The sequence below is a fragment of the Erinaceus europaeus genome, chromosome 13, assembly GCF_950295315.1.
Source record: "Erinaceus europaeus chromosome 13, mEriEur2.1, whole genome shotgun sequence".
Lineage (NCBI taxonomy): Eukaryota > Metazoa > Chordata > Mammalia > Eulipotyphla > Erinaceidae > Erinaceus > Erinaceus europaeus.
The window spans coordinates 43,758,589-43,777,004 of record NC_080174.1 but is presented as its reverse complement, the minus strand read 5'-3'; the positions used below and the strand labels follow the sequence as shown (position 1 = coordinate 43,777,004).

General features: G+C 42.5%; 1 protein-coding gene across 11 annotated transcripts in view; it reads right to left on the bottom strand.

Annotated features, from left to right (window-relative positions):
- The window catches only part of PHACTR4 (phosphatase and actin regulator 4), a 108,824-nt gene that overhangs the window by 75,620 nt on the left and 14,788 nt on the right, over positions 1-18,416 (bottom strand). For 9 of the 11 annotated variants that reach the window (XM_060205704.1, XM_060205697.1, XM_060205700.1 and 6 more), the window contains one exon: positions 17,404-17,456. The exons of 1 other annotated variant lie outside the window; for it this stretch is intronic. In XM_060205704.1, coding sequence (XP_060061687.1) covers positions 17,404-17,419 — 16 coding nt within the window. In that variant the 5' untranslated portion in view covers positions 17,420-17,456. Of the gene's footprint in view, positions 1-2,771; positions 2,882-17,403; positions 17,457-18,416 lie in introns of those variants that run through there. One more of the 11 variants, XM_060205702.1, reaches the window with a different exon arrangement.

Genomic DNA, 18,416 nt, shown 5'->3' with positions numbered 1-18,416 from the left:
TCTCTGTCTTCCCCTCCTCTCTCGGTATCTCTCTGTCCTATGCAACAACAACAGCAGTAACAACAATAACAATAAAAAAGGGCAACAACAACAAAAAAAGTCTTATAAAATCACATGGTAGTCATTACAACGAACTCCAAGTTGGCTTACATAAAGAACCATGAGGTAGGGAGTCAGGCGGTAGCGTAGCAGGTTAAGCCACATGGCGCAAAGTACAAGGACCAGTTTATGGATCCTGGTTCAAGCCCCCCTGCTCCCCACCTGCAGGGGAGTCGCTTCACAAGTGGTGAAACAGGTCTGCAGGTGTCTATCTTTCTCTCCCCCTCTCTATCTTCCCCTCCTCTCTCCATTTCTCTCTGTCCTATCCAACAACAACAACATCAATAACAACAACGATAACTACAACAATAAAACAAGGGCAACAAAAGGGAGTAAATAAATAAATATTTAAAAAAAACCACAAGGTATCAATGATGTGTAGAAACTAAGGAGTCACAAAATAGGAGCTACCTGTGACAGGGTTTTGAAACAAGTTAAAGGTTTCCCAGTCAAGTGGCATTCATTATTGCTGATTCAGAGAGATGACTATTAACCACTGCCACTTATCCTGCCTTCTCTCTCTTTCATAACACTTTCCAACTCATTAGTTCTCAATTTCACTTTGAGGAAGAAAGAATTCTAGATACTATCAATATTCAATCACCTATCCACTGGGAAGATAAGTATGAATGTAATATTTGTAAAAATAATATTCGGAAACTTCTAATAAGGAAGTTCCTTAAACAACATTCTTATCAGTCCACGTGTGGAAGGATACAGGCTTCACCTTCTATGAAAGAAAAAAATTTGAGTAATGAACACCTGGTTTACTATGACTCACCAGCAATTCCAGCAAAAGAACCAGGGATGACTATATAAAGGTTGTTTCTACCAAACATGATCCAGTCAGTAATTCAAATGCACTCTATTCTTTGTTGTGTATGAAATGCCATTTCTTTCATACCATTATCTTTCAAAAAAAGTTGAGGGTCATTCCTGGAGATGTACTGTTATTATTTCTTATAGATTTATTTATTTATTTTTGAGAGAGACAGAGAGAAGCTGAGAGAGGAGGAGATAGGGAGAGAGACAGAGAGAGATACTTGCAGTACTGCTTCAACACTTGTAAAATTTCTCTTCTGCAGGTGGGGTCTGGGAGCTTGAACCCATGTTCTCAGGCATGGTAATGTGTGTGTACAACCAGGCACACCACAGCCCAGCCCATGGAGAGCCACTGTTTTAAGCTGACTTTTTCACAAAGAGACCATAGCACTGAAGACTCCTCCAATGTGGTAGGAGGCAGGTTCTAACCTAACAAAACTTAAATATTTAATTTAATTAATTAATTTGTTTATTTTTATTGCCACCAGTATTATCACTGGGGCTTGGTGGCAGAACTATAAATACACTAGAGGGCCTACTGTCCTCCTTTCTTCATCCCCTCTTTCCTTCCTTCCTTCTCCCTGTCTTCCTTCCTTCCTTCTTCTCTTTCTTTCTTATTGGCTAGGACAGACAGAAATTAAGAGGGGAGTGGGAATTAAAGAGGGAGAAAGATACCTGCAGACCTGCTTTGCCACTCACAAGGTGTCCGTGTACAGGTTGGAAGCAGGGGATCAAACCCAGGTCCTTGCACATGGCAATGTGTGCCATCAACCTGGTGTGGCACCGCCTGGCCCCAGTACAATTTTTTTTTTCCTCCAGGGTTATTGCTGGGCTTGGTGCCTGCACCATGAATCCACCACTCCTGGAGGCCATTTTTTCCCCCTTTTGTTGCCCTTGTTGTTGTGGTTATTATCATTGCCATTGTTGATGTTGGTCGTTGTTGGATAGGACAGAGAGAAACGGAGAGAGGAGGGGAAAACAGAGAGGGGGAGAGAAAGATAAGACACCTGCAGACCTGCTTCACCGCCTGTAAAGTGACTCCCCTGCAGGTGGGGAGCCAGGGGCTCGAACCGGGATCCTTACAGCAGTCCTTGTGCTTTGCTTGTGCTTAACCCACTGCGCCACCGCCCGACCCCCTGCAGTACAAATTTTTAAAACTTGACCCAGGGAGGCTGTTGTAGTGATATCACATATGAATGAGGCTCTAAGTTTAAAAAAAAAAAAAAAAAAAAAAAAACTAAGCTGTTTAAAAACATAAATGTAGAAAAGTAAATATAGATGATAGACAAGCAAGTTTTGTTTTAATAATTTCCTTAAGTACAAATCGTGCTGAATAACATGGCAAGAAATTCCAGTGAAGCAACTATTTTTAGCTGTATAAAAACAGTTGGTCTGGGAGTTGACACTGAACTTAGAAGCGTGAGGTCCTGAGTCTGATCCCTGGCATCACGTGTGCCATAGTGATATTCTAGTTCTCTCTTGTGCCAATAAAAAAAATCTTCTTTAAAAACAAAACAAAATGGGAAAGGTATTGGGGAGGGGATGGGATATGGAGACTGGGTGGCAGGAATTGTATGGAGTTGTACCCCCCCCCATCCTATGATTTTGTTAATGTCTCCTTTCTTAAATAAAAACAAAAAACAAAAAACCAGAAAACCACTTATTCATTCAGTCATTCAGTCTTGTATTCATAGTAAAAAAAAAAAAATGAGCAGGGAGAAGGTTCAGCAGCAGAGCACATGGGCGTGGTCCTGTGTTTGATCACTGGAACCACAAAGAAGAAAAACTGAAGATACAAAATCATCAAAGAGGGCTGGGAGAGAACTGAGGCAGCAGACAGCATGCCTTACCATGCACAGTCCTGGGTTTAGGCCCCAACACCCAAGGGATATCCCATGGATGACGGAAAAGAGCTGTGGTGTCTTCCTCTCTTCCTTTCTGACTCTCTCTGTCTTTCTTGCTGAAAGAAAAGAGGAAAGAAAAAGAAAAAAATTGGCCCAGGAGCAGTAAAACTGTGAATGCTTAAGCCTGCAAACCCCTCCCACACACATACACAATTTAAATCAAATATAGTATTTAACTTCTTCAAATAGTAGGGAAAATGAAAGCTCTAGCTACAGGTTATAATAGGCTATTAAGTCACTCTGGACTACCAACAGATACAGACACTGGTTTGATGAAGGAACAATTAAAACACAAACCTCCAGTGAAGAACTGAAGGCCACTGTAAGACAGTCCATTGCCTTTGGCTCAGATCAAAGTTCTATCATGAAAGATCATTTTTTAATTGACAGAACTCCAAGCAGGTTCAAGAAGTCAATTACTGAGGTTGTTTTACAACTAATGGTTCCCCATCTAATGGGAAACAATATACTAGTTCTAATACTACATGCTTAATTTGAATTTGAAGCAAAGTTGAGGAAAAACACTTTTTTTTTTAAGACTGTGCAAGATAATAAAGTCAGTGTAACACTGCTGAGTTACCCACCCTAGGCTCAATTTTTCAAAAAGAAAGAGAGAAAAAAAGATTTATTTCACAAAGTAAAGAGAACAGGAGAGAGAGAAAAGGGCTGGTGAAATAGCATAATGGTTATGCAAAAGACTCTCATGCTTGAGGCTCTGAGGTCTCAGGTTCAATTCCCAGGATCACCATAAGCCACAGGCAGGCATGTAACTAGCACAGCACAACTATTTTATTTTGCTTTAAGATTTATTATTATTGTTGTCACTGTTAGTTATTTTTTAAAAAATATTTATTCCTTTTGTTGCCCCTGTTGTTTTCTTCTTGTTGTTATTGATGTCTTTGTTGTTGGATAGGACAGAGAGAAATGGAGAGAGGAGGGGAAGACAGAGAGGAGGAGAGAAAGATAGACACCTGCAGACCTGCTTCACTGCCTGTGAAGCGACTCCCCTGCAGGTGGGGAGCTGGGGGCTCGAACCAGGATACTTATGCCACAGCTTCATGCCACCTGTGCTTAACTCGCTGCACTACTACCCAACTCCTGTCACTGTTAATTCTACCACTAACTAGGAGTTCAGTGCTCTTGGCTGCTTTTCTCAGTCAGAAAAGTCACCACAGCACCAAAGATTACTCCAACTGGTGATGATCAGATCTAGGCTCCAACCCGGTCCTGCATAATGGCAAAACAGGTACACTATCCTCATGAGGTATTTTGTAGGATGCTTCACGAATGGTGAAGCAGGTCTGCAGGTACCTCTCTTTCTCTTTATCCCTCCGTTCCCTCTCAATCTCTCTCTCTCTCTCTGCCTCCAGGGTTACCACAGGAACTCGGTGCCGACACTACAAACCCACTGCTCCTGGTGGCCATCTTTTTTTCCATTATTGGATAGAACAAAGAGAAATTGAGAGGGAAGGAGAAGATAGAGAGGGGGAGAGAAAGACAGATACCTGCAGGCCTGCTTCACTGCTTCTGAAGCAGCGCCCCTGCAGGTGGGGAGCCGGAGGTTTGAACTGGGGTCCTTGTGCCTCACATTATGTGTGCCTAACCTGGTACACTAGCACTCAACTCCACCCCCCTCAATTTCTCTGTCCAACAACAACAACAACAACAAAAAACAGAAAGAAAAAAGGGGGGACAGGCGGTGGTGTAACGTTTAAGCACACATATTACAGTGTGCAAGGATGCAGGTTCAAGCCCCTGGCTCCCAACTCGGAAAGCTTCACGAGTGGTGAAGTAGGGCTGCAAGTGTCTCTCTGTCTCTCTCCCCCTCCCCTTTCAATTTCTGTCTCTATCCAATAATAAATAAATATTTAAAACAAAAAAAAAGGAGTCGGTCGGTAGCGCAGCAGGTTAAGTGCACGTGGCGCGAAGTGCAAGGACCAGTGTAAGATCGCGGTTTGAGCCCCCGCTCCCCACCTGCAGGGGAGTCGCTTCACAGGCGTTGAAGCAGGTCTGCAGGTTTTCCTCTCCCCCTCTGTCTGGTGCACCTGGCTGAGCACACGTTACAATGTGCAAGGACTCAGATTTGAGCCCCCAGTCCCCACCAGCAGAGGGAAAGCTTTTCAAGTGGTGAAGCAGTGCTTCAGGTATCGATCTCTCTTCCTCTCTATTACCCTTCCTTCTAGACTTCTGGCTGTCTCTATCCAATAAATAAATAAAATAAATAAAGATAATGATAATATAGAAATAATAATAAAGAAATCCATTTTAAAAAGAAAAAGAAAATCAGTGAGTTACTTAGATGTGTATAATTCCTCCTCCTCCTCCTCCTCCCTTCTTCACTTCCTTCTTTCTCTTCCTCCTCCTCCTCATCTTCTCTCTCTCTCTCTCTCTCTTTTTTTACCTCTAGGATTTTCACTGTCTTTTTTTTTTCCACTCCAGGGTCTTGTGCCTGCTGGTGGACTTTTTTTTTCTTTTTATTTATTATTACTGGATAGAGGCAGAGAGAAATTGAGAGGGGAGGATGAGATAGGGAGAGAGACACCTGGAACCCTGCTTCACCACTTGTGAAGCTTGCTTTCTCCCTGCAGATGGGGACCAGGGGCTTGAACCCATGTCCTTGTGCACTGTAATGTGAGCACTTGACCAGGTGTGCCACCACCTAGCCCCCTTTTTTTTCTTTTTTAATAGCTAGTGAGAAGGAGAGACACCACAATACAACGCATGAAGCTTCCCAATTGCATAGTGCTCCCATATGATGGCAAGTTTGAACCTTGGACCTGGTAATATGTGCGTTCTGCTGGGTAAGCTATCTCTAGGCCCCCTTAATTTACTTCTGGTACTCAGCTCTTATCACTATAGAATAGATACAGCATTAAAACTGATGTTTTGTACATACTGGTTTCCTTTTCTTAAAATGAAAAAAATATTTTATTATTTGCTAACGAGAAAGATATGAAGAGAGAAAAGAGAGAATCACACATCATTTTGGATATGTGCTGCCAGGGAATGAACTCAGGGCATCATGCTTGGAAGTCCAAAGTTTTAACCACCGTGCCACCTCCCAGACTACCAAACTGTTTTCCTTAAATTGGTAATCCCATCTTAAACACAAATTTTTAAACCACTGTAAATCCATACAAACATACTTTGTAGGCTTACGGTGGGACAGTAAACAAAACAAAGCAAAACCACAAAGTCAACTTGGCAGTGTGGGTACAGCTCAGCGAGCAGAGCAAAGCATTAGCGTGCCTGAAACTCCCAGGTAAATTCCTGGACCCATATGTGCCACGGTGGTGCATGACCTGCTTTCTCTGTCTCTCCTAGGAAACTCTCTCCCATGTGTTGTACAGTAAGTAAACGTTTAAAAATAAAAACGAGGAGGGGCCGGGTGGTGGTGCACCTGGGTTCGAGCCCCTGGTCCCCACCAGCAGGGGGAAAGCTTCACAAGTGGTGAAGCAGTGCTGCAGGTGTCTCTCTGTCTCCTCTCTCTACCTCCCCCGTCCTCTCAATTTCTGGCTGTTGCTATCAAAAAAATAAAGATTAAAAAATTAAAATAAAATAAAAACGAGGGGCCAGGCAGCGCACACCTGGCTGAGCATACATATTACAATGGGCAAGGACCCAGTTCCATGTCCCTGGTCCCCACTGCAAGAGAAACCCTCACAAGTGGTGAAGCAGTGCTTCAAGTGTCTCTCTTCCTCTCCCTCTCTATCTCCTTCTCTCTCAATTTCTCTGTCTCTAGCCAATAAATAATAAAATAAGAGTAAGGGAGATAGCATAATGGTTATGCAAAGAGAATCCCATGCCCGAAGTTCCAAAGTCTCAGTTTTATTTTTTATTTATTTTTCCCTTTTGTTGCCCTTATTGTTTTTTATTGTTGTTGTAGTTATTATTGCTGTTATTGATGTCGTTGTTGGATAGGACAGAGAGAACTGGAGAGAGGAGAGGAAGACAGAGAGGGGGAGAGAAAGACAGACACCTGCAGACCTGCTTCACCGCCTGTGAAGCGACGACCCTGCAGGTAGGGAGCCGGGGGCTCGAACCAGGATCTTTATGCCGGTCCTCATACTTTACGCCACGTGCGCTTAACCCTCTGCACTACAGCCCGACTCCCCCAAAGTCCCAGCTTTAATACCCGACACCAACATAAGTCAGAACTGAGCAATGGTCTGGTAAAATTTTTTTAAAAGTTTGGGGCGAGAGTCAGGCGGTAGCGCAGCCGGTTAAGCGCATGTGGCGCAAAGTTCTAGGACCAGCGTAAGGATCCCAGTTCGAGCCCACCGGCTCCCCACCTGTGGGGGGGGTCGCTTCACAAGCGGTGAAGCAGGTCTGCAGGTGTCTTTCTCTGCCCCTCTCTGTCTTCCCCTCCTCTCTCCATTTCTTTCTGTCCTAACAAAGACGACATCAATAACAACAATAAAGCAACAAGGGCAGCAAAAAGGAAAATAAATAAATATATATTAAAAAAAAAGTTTGGCGGCTGGGCAGTAAGTTAAGCACACAGTGCAAAGCTCAAGGACCTGTGCAAGAATTCTGGTTCAAGCCCTGGCTCCCCACTTGCGGGGGGGGGGGGGGGGGGGGGATTCAAGCCCTGGCTCCCCACTTACGGGGGGGGGGGGGGGGGTGTCGCTTTACAAACGGTGAAGCAGGTCTACAGGTCTCTCCCCCTCGGTCTTCCCCTCTCCTCTCAATTTATCTTTGTCCTATCCAACAACAGCAGCAACAAGTACAACAATAACAATGGAAAAAAAAAAAAAAGATGGCTTTCCAAGAGTAGTGGATTCAACAGTGCAGGCACCAAGCTCCAGTGATAACCCTAGAGGCAAAAAAAGTTCTTTCCCTCTGGAATTGGATCGACCGTCTGGTGGTGCATCCCGTGAGTACCCATTCATTGGGGAAACTGACGATCCTTCCTAGCCGACTGAATCCACATGGATCCCAGTCACTTTCAAAGCCAGCAACAAGCAGCTCCTGACAGCTTTCAACCTGACGCTGTTGACTGGCTATGGAAGAAGGGCAAACGCTAGAAGAAAAAGGAAGTATATATACTTGTATCAGGAAACAAGATGAGAGAAGATATTGTACATCTATTTATAATACTATGTAAATTTGTCTATTCAAAACCACAGGCAGTGGTCCAGGAGGTGGTGCAGTTGATAGGGCATGGGACTCTTGAGTATGAGGTCCTGAGTTCAATCCCCGGCAGCATATGTACCAGGGTGATGCCTAGTTCTTCCTCTCTCCTCCTATGTTTCTCATTAATAAATAAACAAGATCTTTAAAACAAAAACCACAGGCAAAATATGATATATCATTTTTGACATTGCTTAATTCCAATGGAATTTATCTCCTACACTTTAAGTACCCCAAAACTAATTAAGTTTATATTCTGTCCATCATTCTTAGAGAGGAGGGAGGGAAGGAAGTACTGTTATAAGCATACTTTGAACTTCAAGTGGCAATAACATAACACTGAAAAAAATTCCCATTAGTCTTGAGCATGACTCCTTAAGAAATGCTCCTGAAGCAGCTGGGATAGAGACAGAGAGAAAAGGAGAAACAGAACATTATGAACCATCTACTCAGCCCAGAATATATCATTTAAAATTTTATTATCTTCATTTATTTATTGGACAGAGAGCCAGAAATCTAGAGGAAGGAGGTGATAGAGAAACAGAGAGACACCTGCAGCCCTGCTTGACCATCTGCAAAGCTTTCCCCTGCAGGTAGGGACTGGGAGCTTGAAGCCACGTCCTTGCACATTGTAACATGTGTGCTCAACCAGGTGTGCCACCATCTGGCCCCAGAATATATCATTTTATTTATTTATTTATTTATATATGTATTTATTTGGACATATATATTTAAAACACTTATGGTAGTATTTATGGCTTTGGTAGTCCTGGGGACTGGACCTGGGAGTTCAGTCTTGGGCTTAAAAATAATCTGCATAACCAATATGCTGGGAGTCGGACGGTAGTGCAGCAGGTTAAGTGCCTGTGGCACAAAGCGCAAGGACTAGCCTAAGGATCCTGGTCCCAGCCCCCGGCTCCCCACCTGTAGGGGAGGGAGTTGCTTCACAAGCAGTGAAGCAGGTCTGCAGGTGTCTATCTTTCTCCCTTTCTGTCTTCCCCTCTTCCCCTGCTCTCTCCATTTCTCTCTGTCCTATCCAACAACGACAGCAATAAGTACAACAATAAAATAACAAGGGCAACAAAAGGAAACAAAGAAATCTTTAAAAAAAAATCTTAACAAAAAAAAAAACAACATGCTGTCTCCTCTGCAGTGGACATGTAATTTTTTTTTTTTTTTTTTTACTCTACTCTGGTTTATGGTGCAAGGGATTGACCCTAGGACTTTGGAGTCTCAGGAATGAGAGTCTCTTTGCATAACTATTATGTTATCTACCCCAGCCCTAAACGTGGAGCTTTAAAACATTATTTAACGAGGGAAGGCGAGATCAAGCAAAACTCTTCTCCACCATCTGCAGTACTAGGGATTGAACTCAGGACCTCACCCACTCAAGTCCTCTTCTCTACTTGCTGAGCCATCTTCATAGCAGTAATGAAAAGATCATGGGAGTCGGGCGGTAGTGCAGCGGGTTAAGCACAGGTGGCTCGAAGCGCAATGACTGGTCTTAGGATCCCGGTTAGAGCCCTCAGCTTCCCACCTGCAAGGGAATTGCTTCACAGATGGTGAAGCAGGTCTGCAGGTATCTGTCTTTCTTTCCCCCTCTCTGTCTTCCCCTCCTCTCTCCATCCTATCCAACAACGACAGACATCAATAACAACAACTACAACAACAATAAAAAAAGACAACAATGGCAACAAAAGGGAAAATAAATAAAATTTTTTTTAAAAGATCATAAAAGAAGCATTCAGTAAAGAGAATATCTCTGCTGAGAAAGCACAGAATCTGCCTGCCTGGAGCTTCTGATTCAATCTCTAGTGCCACATGCATGGAAGGAAGCAGAGAGTACTCTGGCCTCCATCTCTGTCTCTACACACGCACACGCACACGCACACACGTCTATAGAGCTACATATATAGCTCATATTAAAGAACATGAGTTTACAAAGGGATCTAGAAGAAATGTCACAAAATTAAGATGAATGCCAAAACCATCAGTCTTTAGAAGTAGTTCCAACAAGGCAAGTTTCCTACATTTACCTCTTCAAGACCCAGGCTAGTGTAGCTGACCAAAAAGTTATGATAAAGAGGGCAAGGAGCTGGAACTCTATATGAGGAGAATCAAGGCTCAGAAAGTTATCAATAAATAAAGGGCAAGGGATAGAGCATAACGGTTATGCAAAAGACTTCCATGCCTTAAGCTCCAAGGTCCCAGGTTCAGTCACCAACACCACGATATACCAGAGCCTAGCAGAGATCTGGTATTTAAAAATATATATATCCTTCCTCTTCTCTCGCGGCTCATGCAATAAAGGTGCTTTTTTTTTTGGGGGGGGGGGTGACTTTATAATATTATATAATGTAATGTGTGTGCTTAACCAGGTACACCACCGCCTGGCCCCAACATTACATAATGTAATGTGTCAATGTAGCAAAGGTATGAAATTCCTTAAGTCTATTTCACTGGAATTTGATGGATAAAAGTTCCTAGCTTTTGGGCTATGGAGATGGCTTGACAACAAAGCAACTGCTTTTCAAGCATGAGGTCCTGGTTTCTTTCCCTGGCATTACAGGAGAAATGATAAAGAACAAAGATAAGTCAGAACTCCTGCGATAGTGGAACAAAAGCACTGCTCTCTCAGAAATACAGAAAGAGAAAAAGGAATGGAGGGAGGGAGGAAGGTAGGAAGCAAGCAAGCAAGCAAAGGGAAGAAAGCAAGCAAGTGAGCAAGCAAGCAATAAGGCTGGGGAGAGAGCATAATTGTGATGCAAGAGACTTTCATGCCTGGGACTCTCTGATGTCCCAGGTTCAACCCCTAGCACCACCATAAGCCAGAGCTGAGCAGTGCTCTGGTAAGAAAAAAAAAAGAAGAAGAAGAAGAAGAAGAAGAAGAGGGGGAGGAAGAGGAGGGGGAAGGTAGAAGGGGGTGGGAGCAGCAGCAAGAGACAGAATAATTTAGTACAGGGTAGGAAATTTCTGGCCTTGGTCTGGCCCTGCCAAGACAACTGGAGCTTTTTCCATAGCAACATTAAGTACTTTTTTTTTTTTTTCCCCTGCAGCCAAGGTTATTGCTGAGGTTCAGTGCTGAGGTTCAGCAGTACAAATCCACAGCTCCTGGAGGTCAATTATTTCTTTTCCTTTCATTCCCTAACCTTCCTCTTGCCCTCCCCCTCCCATTTTCTTTTTTGCCTCCAGGATTATTGCTGGGGCTCAGTGCCAGTGATAGAAATCCATTGCTCCTGGTGGCCATTAGGCACCCCTTTTTTTCCCCCACATATTTTCCTTTTGTCCCCCCCCCCACTTTATTCAATAGGACAGAGAGAAATTGAGAGGTGAGAGGGAGCCAGATAAAGGAAGAGAGACACCAGCAGACCTACTTCACCAATTGTGAAGTGTCCCCACTGCAGGAGGGGAGCAGGGGCTTAAAGCCGGGTAATATGTATGCTTAACCAGGTGAGCCACTGCCTGGCGCCTCATTAAGTGCCAATTTTTAAACCAGTAATTTAAAAAAAAATTAATATTTATTTTCCCTTTTGTTGTCCATTTTTATTGTTGTAGTTATTATTGTTATCGATGTCATTGTTGTTGGATAAGACAGAGAGAAATGGAGAGAGGAGGGGAAGACAGAAGGGGAGAGAAAGACAGACACCTGCCGACCTACTTCACTGATTGTGAAGACCCCCCTGCAGGTGGGGAGCCAGGGCTCAAACCGGGATCCTTGCGCACCTGTCCTCGTGTTTCTGTGCACTTAACCCCTTGCACTACCACTTAGCCCCCAATAAGCTTTAATTTCTGTTTCAATTGACTACTGACCAGCTATAATTTCTATAGTAACTCCTTAGCCTTCTCTAGGAAATCTAATTTATGTTAAATTTAGTTTAATAATACATTCATTTAATTTATGCTAAATTTATCTGAAGTATGGGGGGTCAGACAGAAAAAAAGTTTCTTTTTAAAATTATTTTTATGGGAGTGGGGCAGTAGCGCAGAGAGTTAAGCGCAGGTGGCGCAATGCTCAAGGACCAGCATAAGGATCGGGTTCGAGCCCCTGGCTCCCCACCTGCAGGAGAGTCGCTTCACAAGCGGTGAAGCAGGTCTGCAGGTGTCTATCTTTCTCTCCCCCTCTCTGTCTTCCCCTCCTCTCTCCATTTCTCTCTGTCCTATCCAACAACAACGATATCAATAACAACAAAAATAATAAACACAACAACAATAAAAAACAAGGACAACAAAAGGGAAAATAAATAAATATAAAATTTCTTTTAGAATTACTTTTACTTATTGGGTAAAGACAGCCAGAAATTGAGAAGGTGGGGGACGATAAAAAGAAAGAGACACTTGCAGCACTGCTTCACCACTTGTAAAGCTTTCTCCCTGCAGGTGGGGGTCAGGGGCTTGAACCAACCAGGTACACGACCACCCAGCCCCCAAAAAAGTTTCTAGTGAAAAGCTCTAGTTGCCACGCATTCCTCTAATTTTCATCAGGCAACTAAAATAAGTCAATAGGGAGTCGGGCTGTAGCTCAGCGGGTTAAGCGCAGGTGGTGCAAAGCACAAGGACCTGCATGAGGATCCCGGTTCGAACCCCGGCTCCCCACCTGCAGGGGGGTCTTCACAATCAGTGAAGTAGGTCGGCAGGTGTCTATCTTTCTCTCCTCCTCTGTCTTCCCCTCCTCTCTCCATTTCTCTCTGTCCTATCCAACAATGACGACATCAACAACAATAATAACTACAACAACAATGAAAAAGGCAACAAACGGGAAAATAAATAAATTAAAAAATAATAATAATAAAATAAAATAAGTCAATAATTAATTTGGTAATGAAATCACAATTTTTTTAGCTTTTTTTTTTTTTTTTGCCTCCAGTTTTAACGCTAGGGCTTGGTACCTGCACCACAAATCCACTGCTCCTGGAGACCATTTTTCCCATTTTGTTGCCCTTGTTGTTATTGTTATTGTTGCCATTGATGTTGTTGGATAGGACAGAGAGAAATTGAGAGGTGGGGAGATAAAGATAAGATACCTGCAGATCTGCTCCACCACTTGTGAAGTGACCCTCCCTGCAGGTGGGGAGCCGGGGGCTCAAACGGGATCCTTGCGCTGGACCTTGCGCTTTGCGCCATGACTGAACCTACTGCGCTACCGCCCGACCCCCAATGAAACCACGAATTTATGAATACAGTACTGACGCCCTCTAGTGTTCAAACTAAGGATTCCACTGATGAACTAGATGTAAAGTTAAGTTACTTATAAGGGCGTTAAAGTCAAGCTTGTTAAGGAGAAATTTAGCCAACTGAAAGTAGAGGGGGTAAAGTTTGATCTTGTAATGTTTTCAGTAAGTATTCTTAGTGGTCCAAGAAGTGGTGCAGTGGAGATAGCATTAGACTCTCAAGTATGAGGTCCTAAATTCAATCCCCACAACACATGTACCAGAGTGGTGTCTGGTTCTTTCTCTCTCTCTTTTTTTTTTTTTTTTTGATAACGTTTTAAAAATTTATTTATTTATTATTTGATAGAGACAAAGAGAAACTGAAAGGGGATGGGAGATAGAGAGGGAGAAACACAGAGAGATACCTGCAGTCCTGCTTCACTACTTGTGAAGCTTCCCCCTGCAGGTGGGGACCAGGGGCTTGAACCTGGGTCCTTGTGCACTGTAGTGTGTGTACTCAACCTTGTGCACTGTGGTGTGTGCGCCACCACCTCTGGCTCCTGGATCTTTCTCTCGCCTATCTTTCTCATTCATAAATAAATAAATAAAATCTTTCAAGAAAGTATTCTTGAAAATTCTGGTAGCAAGATAAAGCTACTAATCTGAGTTATCTGATTATCAGAACCAATGTTACAATTGGGCATGAGTATAATAAAAACAAGTTAATATTTTTACAATACTGTTTTACAAGACACAGTGGCATAAAATGAATTCAGACTCCCTCCTATGTGGCAAAAAACTAACCACTAAGTGCTGCTAAGGAAGGTGAAACAAGGAAAACTTGCCTCCTTTCCCCAGCCCTCTTCGGATAAACATTTGTCTAACTTGTCTTCCAAGTTTATCATATGGTTAAAAAAATAATGGGAATAAATAAATAAATAACTGGAATAGCCTGGAATGTAGTGCAGCAGTGCAAGACTTGGATGTATGAGGTCCTGGATTTAATCTCCAGCACCTTATATGCCAGATTCTTTCTCTTCCTTAAATAAATAAATAAATAAATAAATAAATAAATATTAAAATTAATGACTGTGTGGCCTAGGAAGTGGTGCAGTGAAAGGAGCGCTAGACTCTCAACACGAGGTCTAGAGCACCGTGTGTGCCAGAGTGATGTTCTGGTTCTTACCCTCACTCCCTCTTTGTCATCAATAGACAAGTGTTAAATAGTAACTGGATACTCTGACCACATCTCTCTTTGAAGTTGAGTCAATAGGAAAATAGGATTCATTATACAGTAACTGACTTTTGTTAGAAAGTTAGTTACTTGGGAAGGGTGGGTGGGGAGAGACGGCGGTAGCGTAGCGCAAAGTGCAAGGACTGGCCTAAGGATCCCAGTTCGAGAGACTCCCAGCTCCCCACCTGCAGCGGGGCAGGGGTGGGGGGTGGGGGTATAGGGTATGGGAGGGCGAGGGCTGGGGGGATGGGGCTCGCTTCACAAGCGGTGAAGCAAGTCTACAGGTTCCTGTCTTTCCCTCCCCCTCTGTCTTCCCCTGAAAACAACAATTAAAAATAAGAAAACAGAGAGTCGGGTGGTGGCGCAGCAGGTTAAGCGCACATGGTGCAAAGCACAAGGACAGGTATAAGGATCCAGGTTTGAGCCCCCCCCCCCCCGCAGGGTTTGAAGCAGTCTTCAGGTGTCTGTCTTTCTCTCCCCCTCTCTGTCTTCCCCTCCTCTCTCTATTTCTCTCTGTCCTATCCAACAACAACGACATCAATAACCACAACAATGTTAAACAACAAGGGCAACAAAAGGGAAAATAAATAAATATTTTAAAAAAAGAAAACAACAAGGGCCACAAATGGGAAAAAATAGCTTCCAGTGCAGTGGATTCGTGGTGCAGACACCGAGCCCCAGCGATAACCCTGGAGGCAAAAAAAAAAAAAAAAAAGGTAGTTTACTGGGCAGGAAGATAACTCACCTGGTAGAGTGAACACTTGACCATGACTAAGAGCATAGTCCCAAGGCCTCATGGAGCACCATAAACAGCAGATACTGCACTGTGATGTCTCTCCCACCCTCCACTCACACACACACACACACATCCCTCTCTCCCTCTCTTAAAATACAAGAAAAAACAAAAAGCAAAAAACATAAACCAGTCCAATGGAAAAAAGTTGCATGGGCAGAAAGCCCCAACACAACAAAAGAAAAGTAGCTACTACTTCTTAGTTTTATATTCCCTTAACCACATTGTTGAAGCAGATATAAACAACTAGAAAAAGCATACACCTCCTGCTATTATGACTACTTTTATTAATGAAGAACCAATTATTATAAAGCATACTTGTTTCGGAAATATTAGCAGAAATAAATTTCAAATCCCAAGAGAAGTATAAATCGCACATGGCGCGAAACGCAAGGACCCCAAGTAAGGATCCCAGTTCAAGCTCCCAGCTCCCCACCTGCAGGGGGGTCGCCTCACAAATGGTGAAGCAGGTCTGCAGGTGTCTCTTTCTCTCCCCCTCTGGCTCCCCATCTCTCTCTGTCCTATCCAACAACAACATCATCAATGGCAACAATAACAATAACCACAAGGGCAACAAAAAAAATGGGAAAAAAATGGCCTCCAGGAGCAGTAGATCATGGTGCAGGCACCGAGCCCCAGCGATAACCCTGGAGGCAAAAAAAAAAAAAGTATAAATTGCTGATGATTAAGAGAGACAATTAAAAACTGCCAGAGATTCCAAGTATTATTTCAAGTAATTACTATTCTGATACTGAGAAGTTATTTGTCCTTTCACTCTTTAAAAAACAATAATTCTCTTTATTTGACAGAGAGAAATCTAGCAGAAGGGACCAGGTGGTGGTACATCAGGTTAAGCTCACATAGCACCAAGTGCAAGGACCCAAACAAAGATCCCAGTTCAAGCCCCCAGCTCCCCACCTGCTGTGGGGTCGCTTCGCAAGCTGTGAAACAGGCCTACAGGTGTCTTTCCCTGCCCTCCTCTCTCAATTTCTCTCTGTCCTTTCCAATAAAAATGGGAGGGAAAAACGGCAGCTAGGAGCAGTGGATTCATAGTGTAGGCTCTAAGCCCCAGCGATAACCCTGGAGGCAAAGAAAAAGAGAAAAAGAGAGAGTCAGAGAAATTGAAAGGAAAGGAGAAGATAGGGAGAGAAAAAGAGAGACAGCTGCACCCCTGCCTCACCACTTGTGAAGCTTTCCCCCTGCAGGAGGGAGATAGGGCTTGAACTGGGATCCTTGCACATTGTAACGTGCACTCTGCCAGGTGTGCCACCAACTAGCCCCGTCCTTTCACTCTTATTATCTCCTAACTTGTACAATTTTCCAGAGACTACACGGCATATGATAACACAGCAAACTAAATACAGAAGTAGAAACATGAATCCAACTGTTTTCTATTAAACTGAATATTGAAGAGATGCAAAAATGTTGAGACAATATCAGTTTCTTGCTAAATTTTTTATATTGAGAGCTATTTTTCACTAAAAAATATTACTGTGCTTCGGAGGTAGCACAGTGGTTAGAACATTGGAGCTTGGCATTGCATATACCAGAGTGATACGCTGGTTCTCTTTCATTTTCTCTCTCTTGTATTAATAAACAAATAAGCTTTTAAACACATTATTTAACATGTAATAAAACTATTAATATTATTCTAAGTACTTTAAAACTATTGTTTAATATAGTAAATATCAATAGATACAGTATGTCACACAAAATTCCTTGAGGTTCTCAATTAAGAGTATAAAGGGGCATGGAGGTAAAAAAAAAAAAGTTTAAAGGGGCTTGGTGGTAGCACACCTGGTTGAGCACACATGTTATAATGCACAAGGACCAGGACCAGGGTTCGAGACTCCAGTCCTCACCTGCAGGAGGAAAGCTTTGTGAGTGGTGAAGCAGTATTGCAGGTGTCTCTGTCTCTCTCTCTATCTCCCCTTTCCCTCTCAATTTCTGTCTCTAGCTAATAAATAAAGATAATAACAAAATTTGTATAAAAGTTTAAGAATCAGTATTCTAAAAAGCAGCACATGATAAATATGAAAAAAATCAATCTACTCTTAAGTTTTTTTTTTTGTTTTTTTTTTTACCAGAGCACTGCTCAGCTCTGGTTTATCTCAGTGCAGGGGATTAAACCTGGGACTTTGGAGCCTCAGGCATGAGAGTCTCTTTGCATAACCATTATGCTACCTACCCCTACCCTACTCTTAAAGTTTTAATGAAAGGGAAGGTAGAAGACAAATATCATTTACTAAGAAAAATGTAGGTGGTACTCACCAAACGGGTCTTCCATGCCACTATTAGCCAGTTTGGGGAAGGTGTGTAGTTTTCTAAAAAGAGAAAAAGAGAACTAAAATACTTAAATCCATCACCTTTTGTGGGGAAAAAAAAAAAAGACTAGCAACAGTGAATATAGTCTAAAACCAAACATTATATTTAGGTTTATCTTACTAAATGAGAAAAATGACAGCTGGAATTTATTTTAAAGAGGCTGAGATATAGTTAGAGAACAAAAATATCATAAAGTATTTAAGGCCAATGGTTGTTTGAAGAATGGAGGAGGATAGGAAGTTATTGTATTATTTAATGGGTGCAGAGTCTCGGAGTGGAAAAATTTAAAAGTAGTTTTGAAAATGAATGACAGTAATGGCTGTACAAAAATACGAATGTAAGGGGGTAGCGGTAGTGGGCTAAACGCACATGGCACACGGTGTAAGGATACTGGTTCGAGCCCCCGGTTCCCCACCTGCAGGGGAGCAGTTTCACAAGCGGTAAAGCAGGTCTGCAGTTGACTGTCTTTATCTCCCCCTCCTCTCTCGATCTCTCTCTATCCTATCCAACAACTACATCAATAACAATAATACCACAACAATGATAAAACAAGAGTAACAAAAGGAGAAAAATGATCTCAAGGAGCAGTGGATTTGTGGTGCAGGCACCAAGCCCCAGCAATAACCCTGAAGAATAAATAAATAAATAAATAAATATGAATGTAGTACTTAGGTCACTCACCTCTACCTTTAAAAAACGTTAAAGTGGTGAACTCTATATTCATTTTTACATTTACTACAATTAATAAAAGGAAAACTGGTGGACTCTGATATAAATAGTAACTTAAAAATTTTTTTAAAATATTTATTTTCCCTTTTGTTGCCCTTGTTTTTTTAAAAAGATTTTTAAAATATTTATTTCCCTTATTGTTTTTATTGCTGTAGTTATTATTGTTGTCATCGTTGTTGGATAGGACAGAGAGAAATGGAGAGCGGAGGGGAAGACAGAGGGAAGAGAAA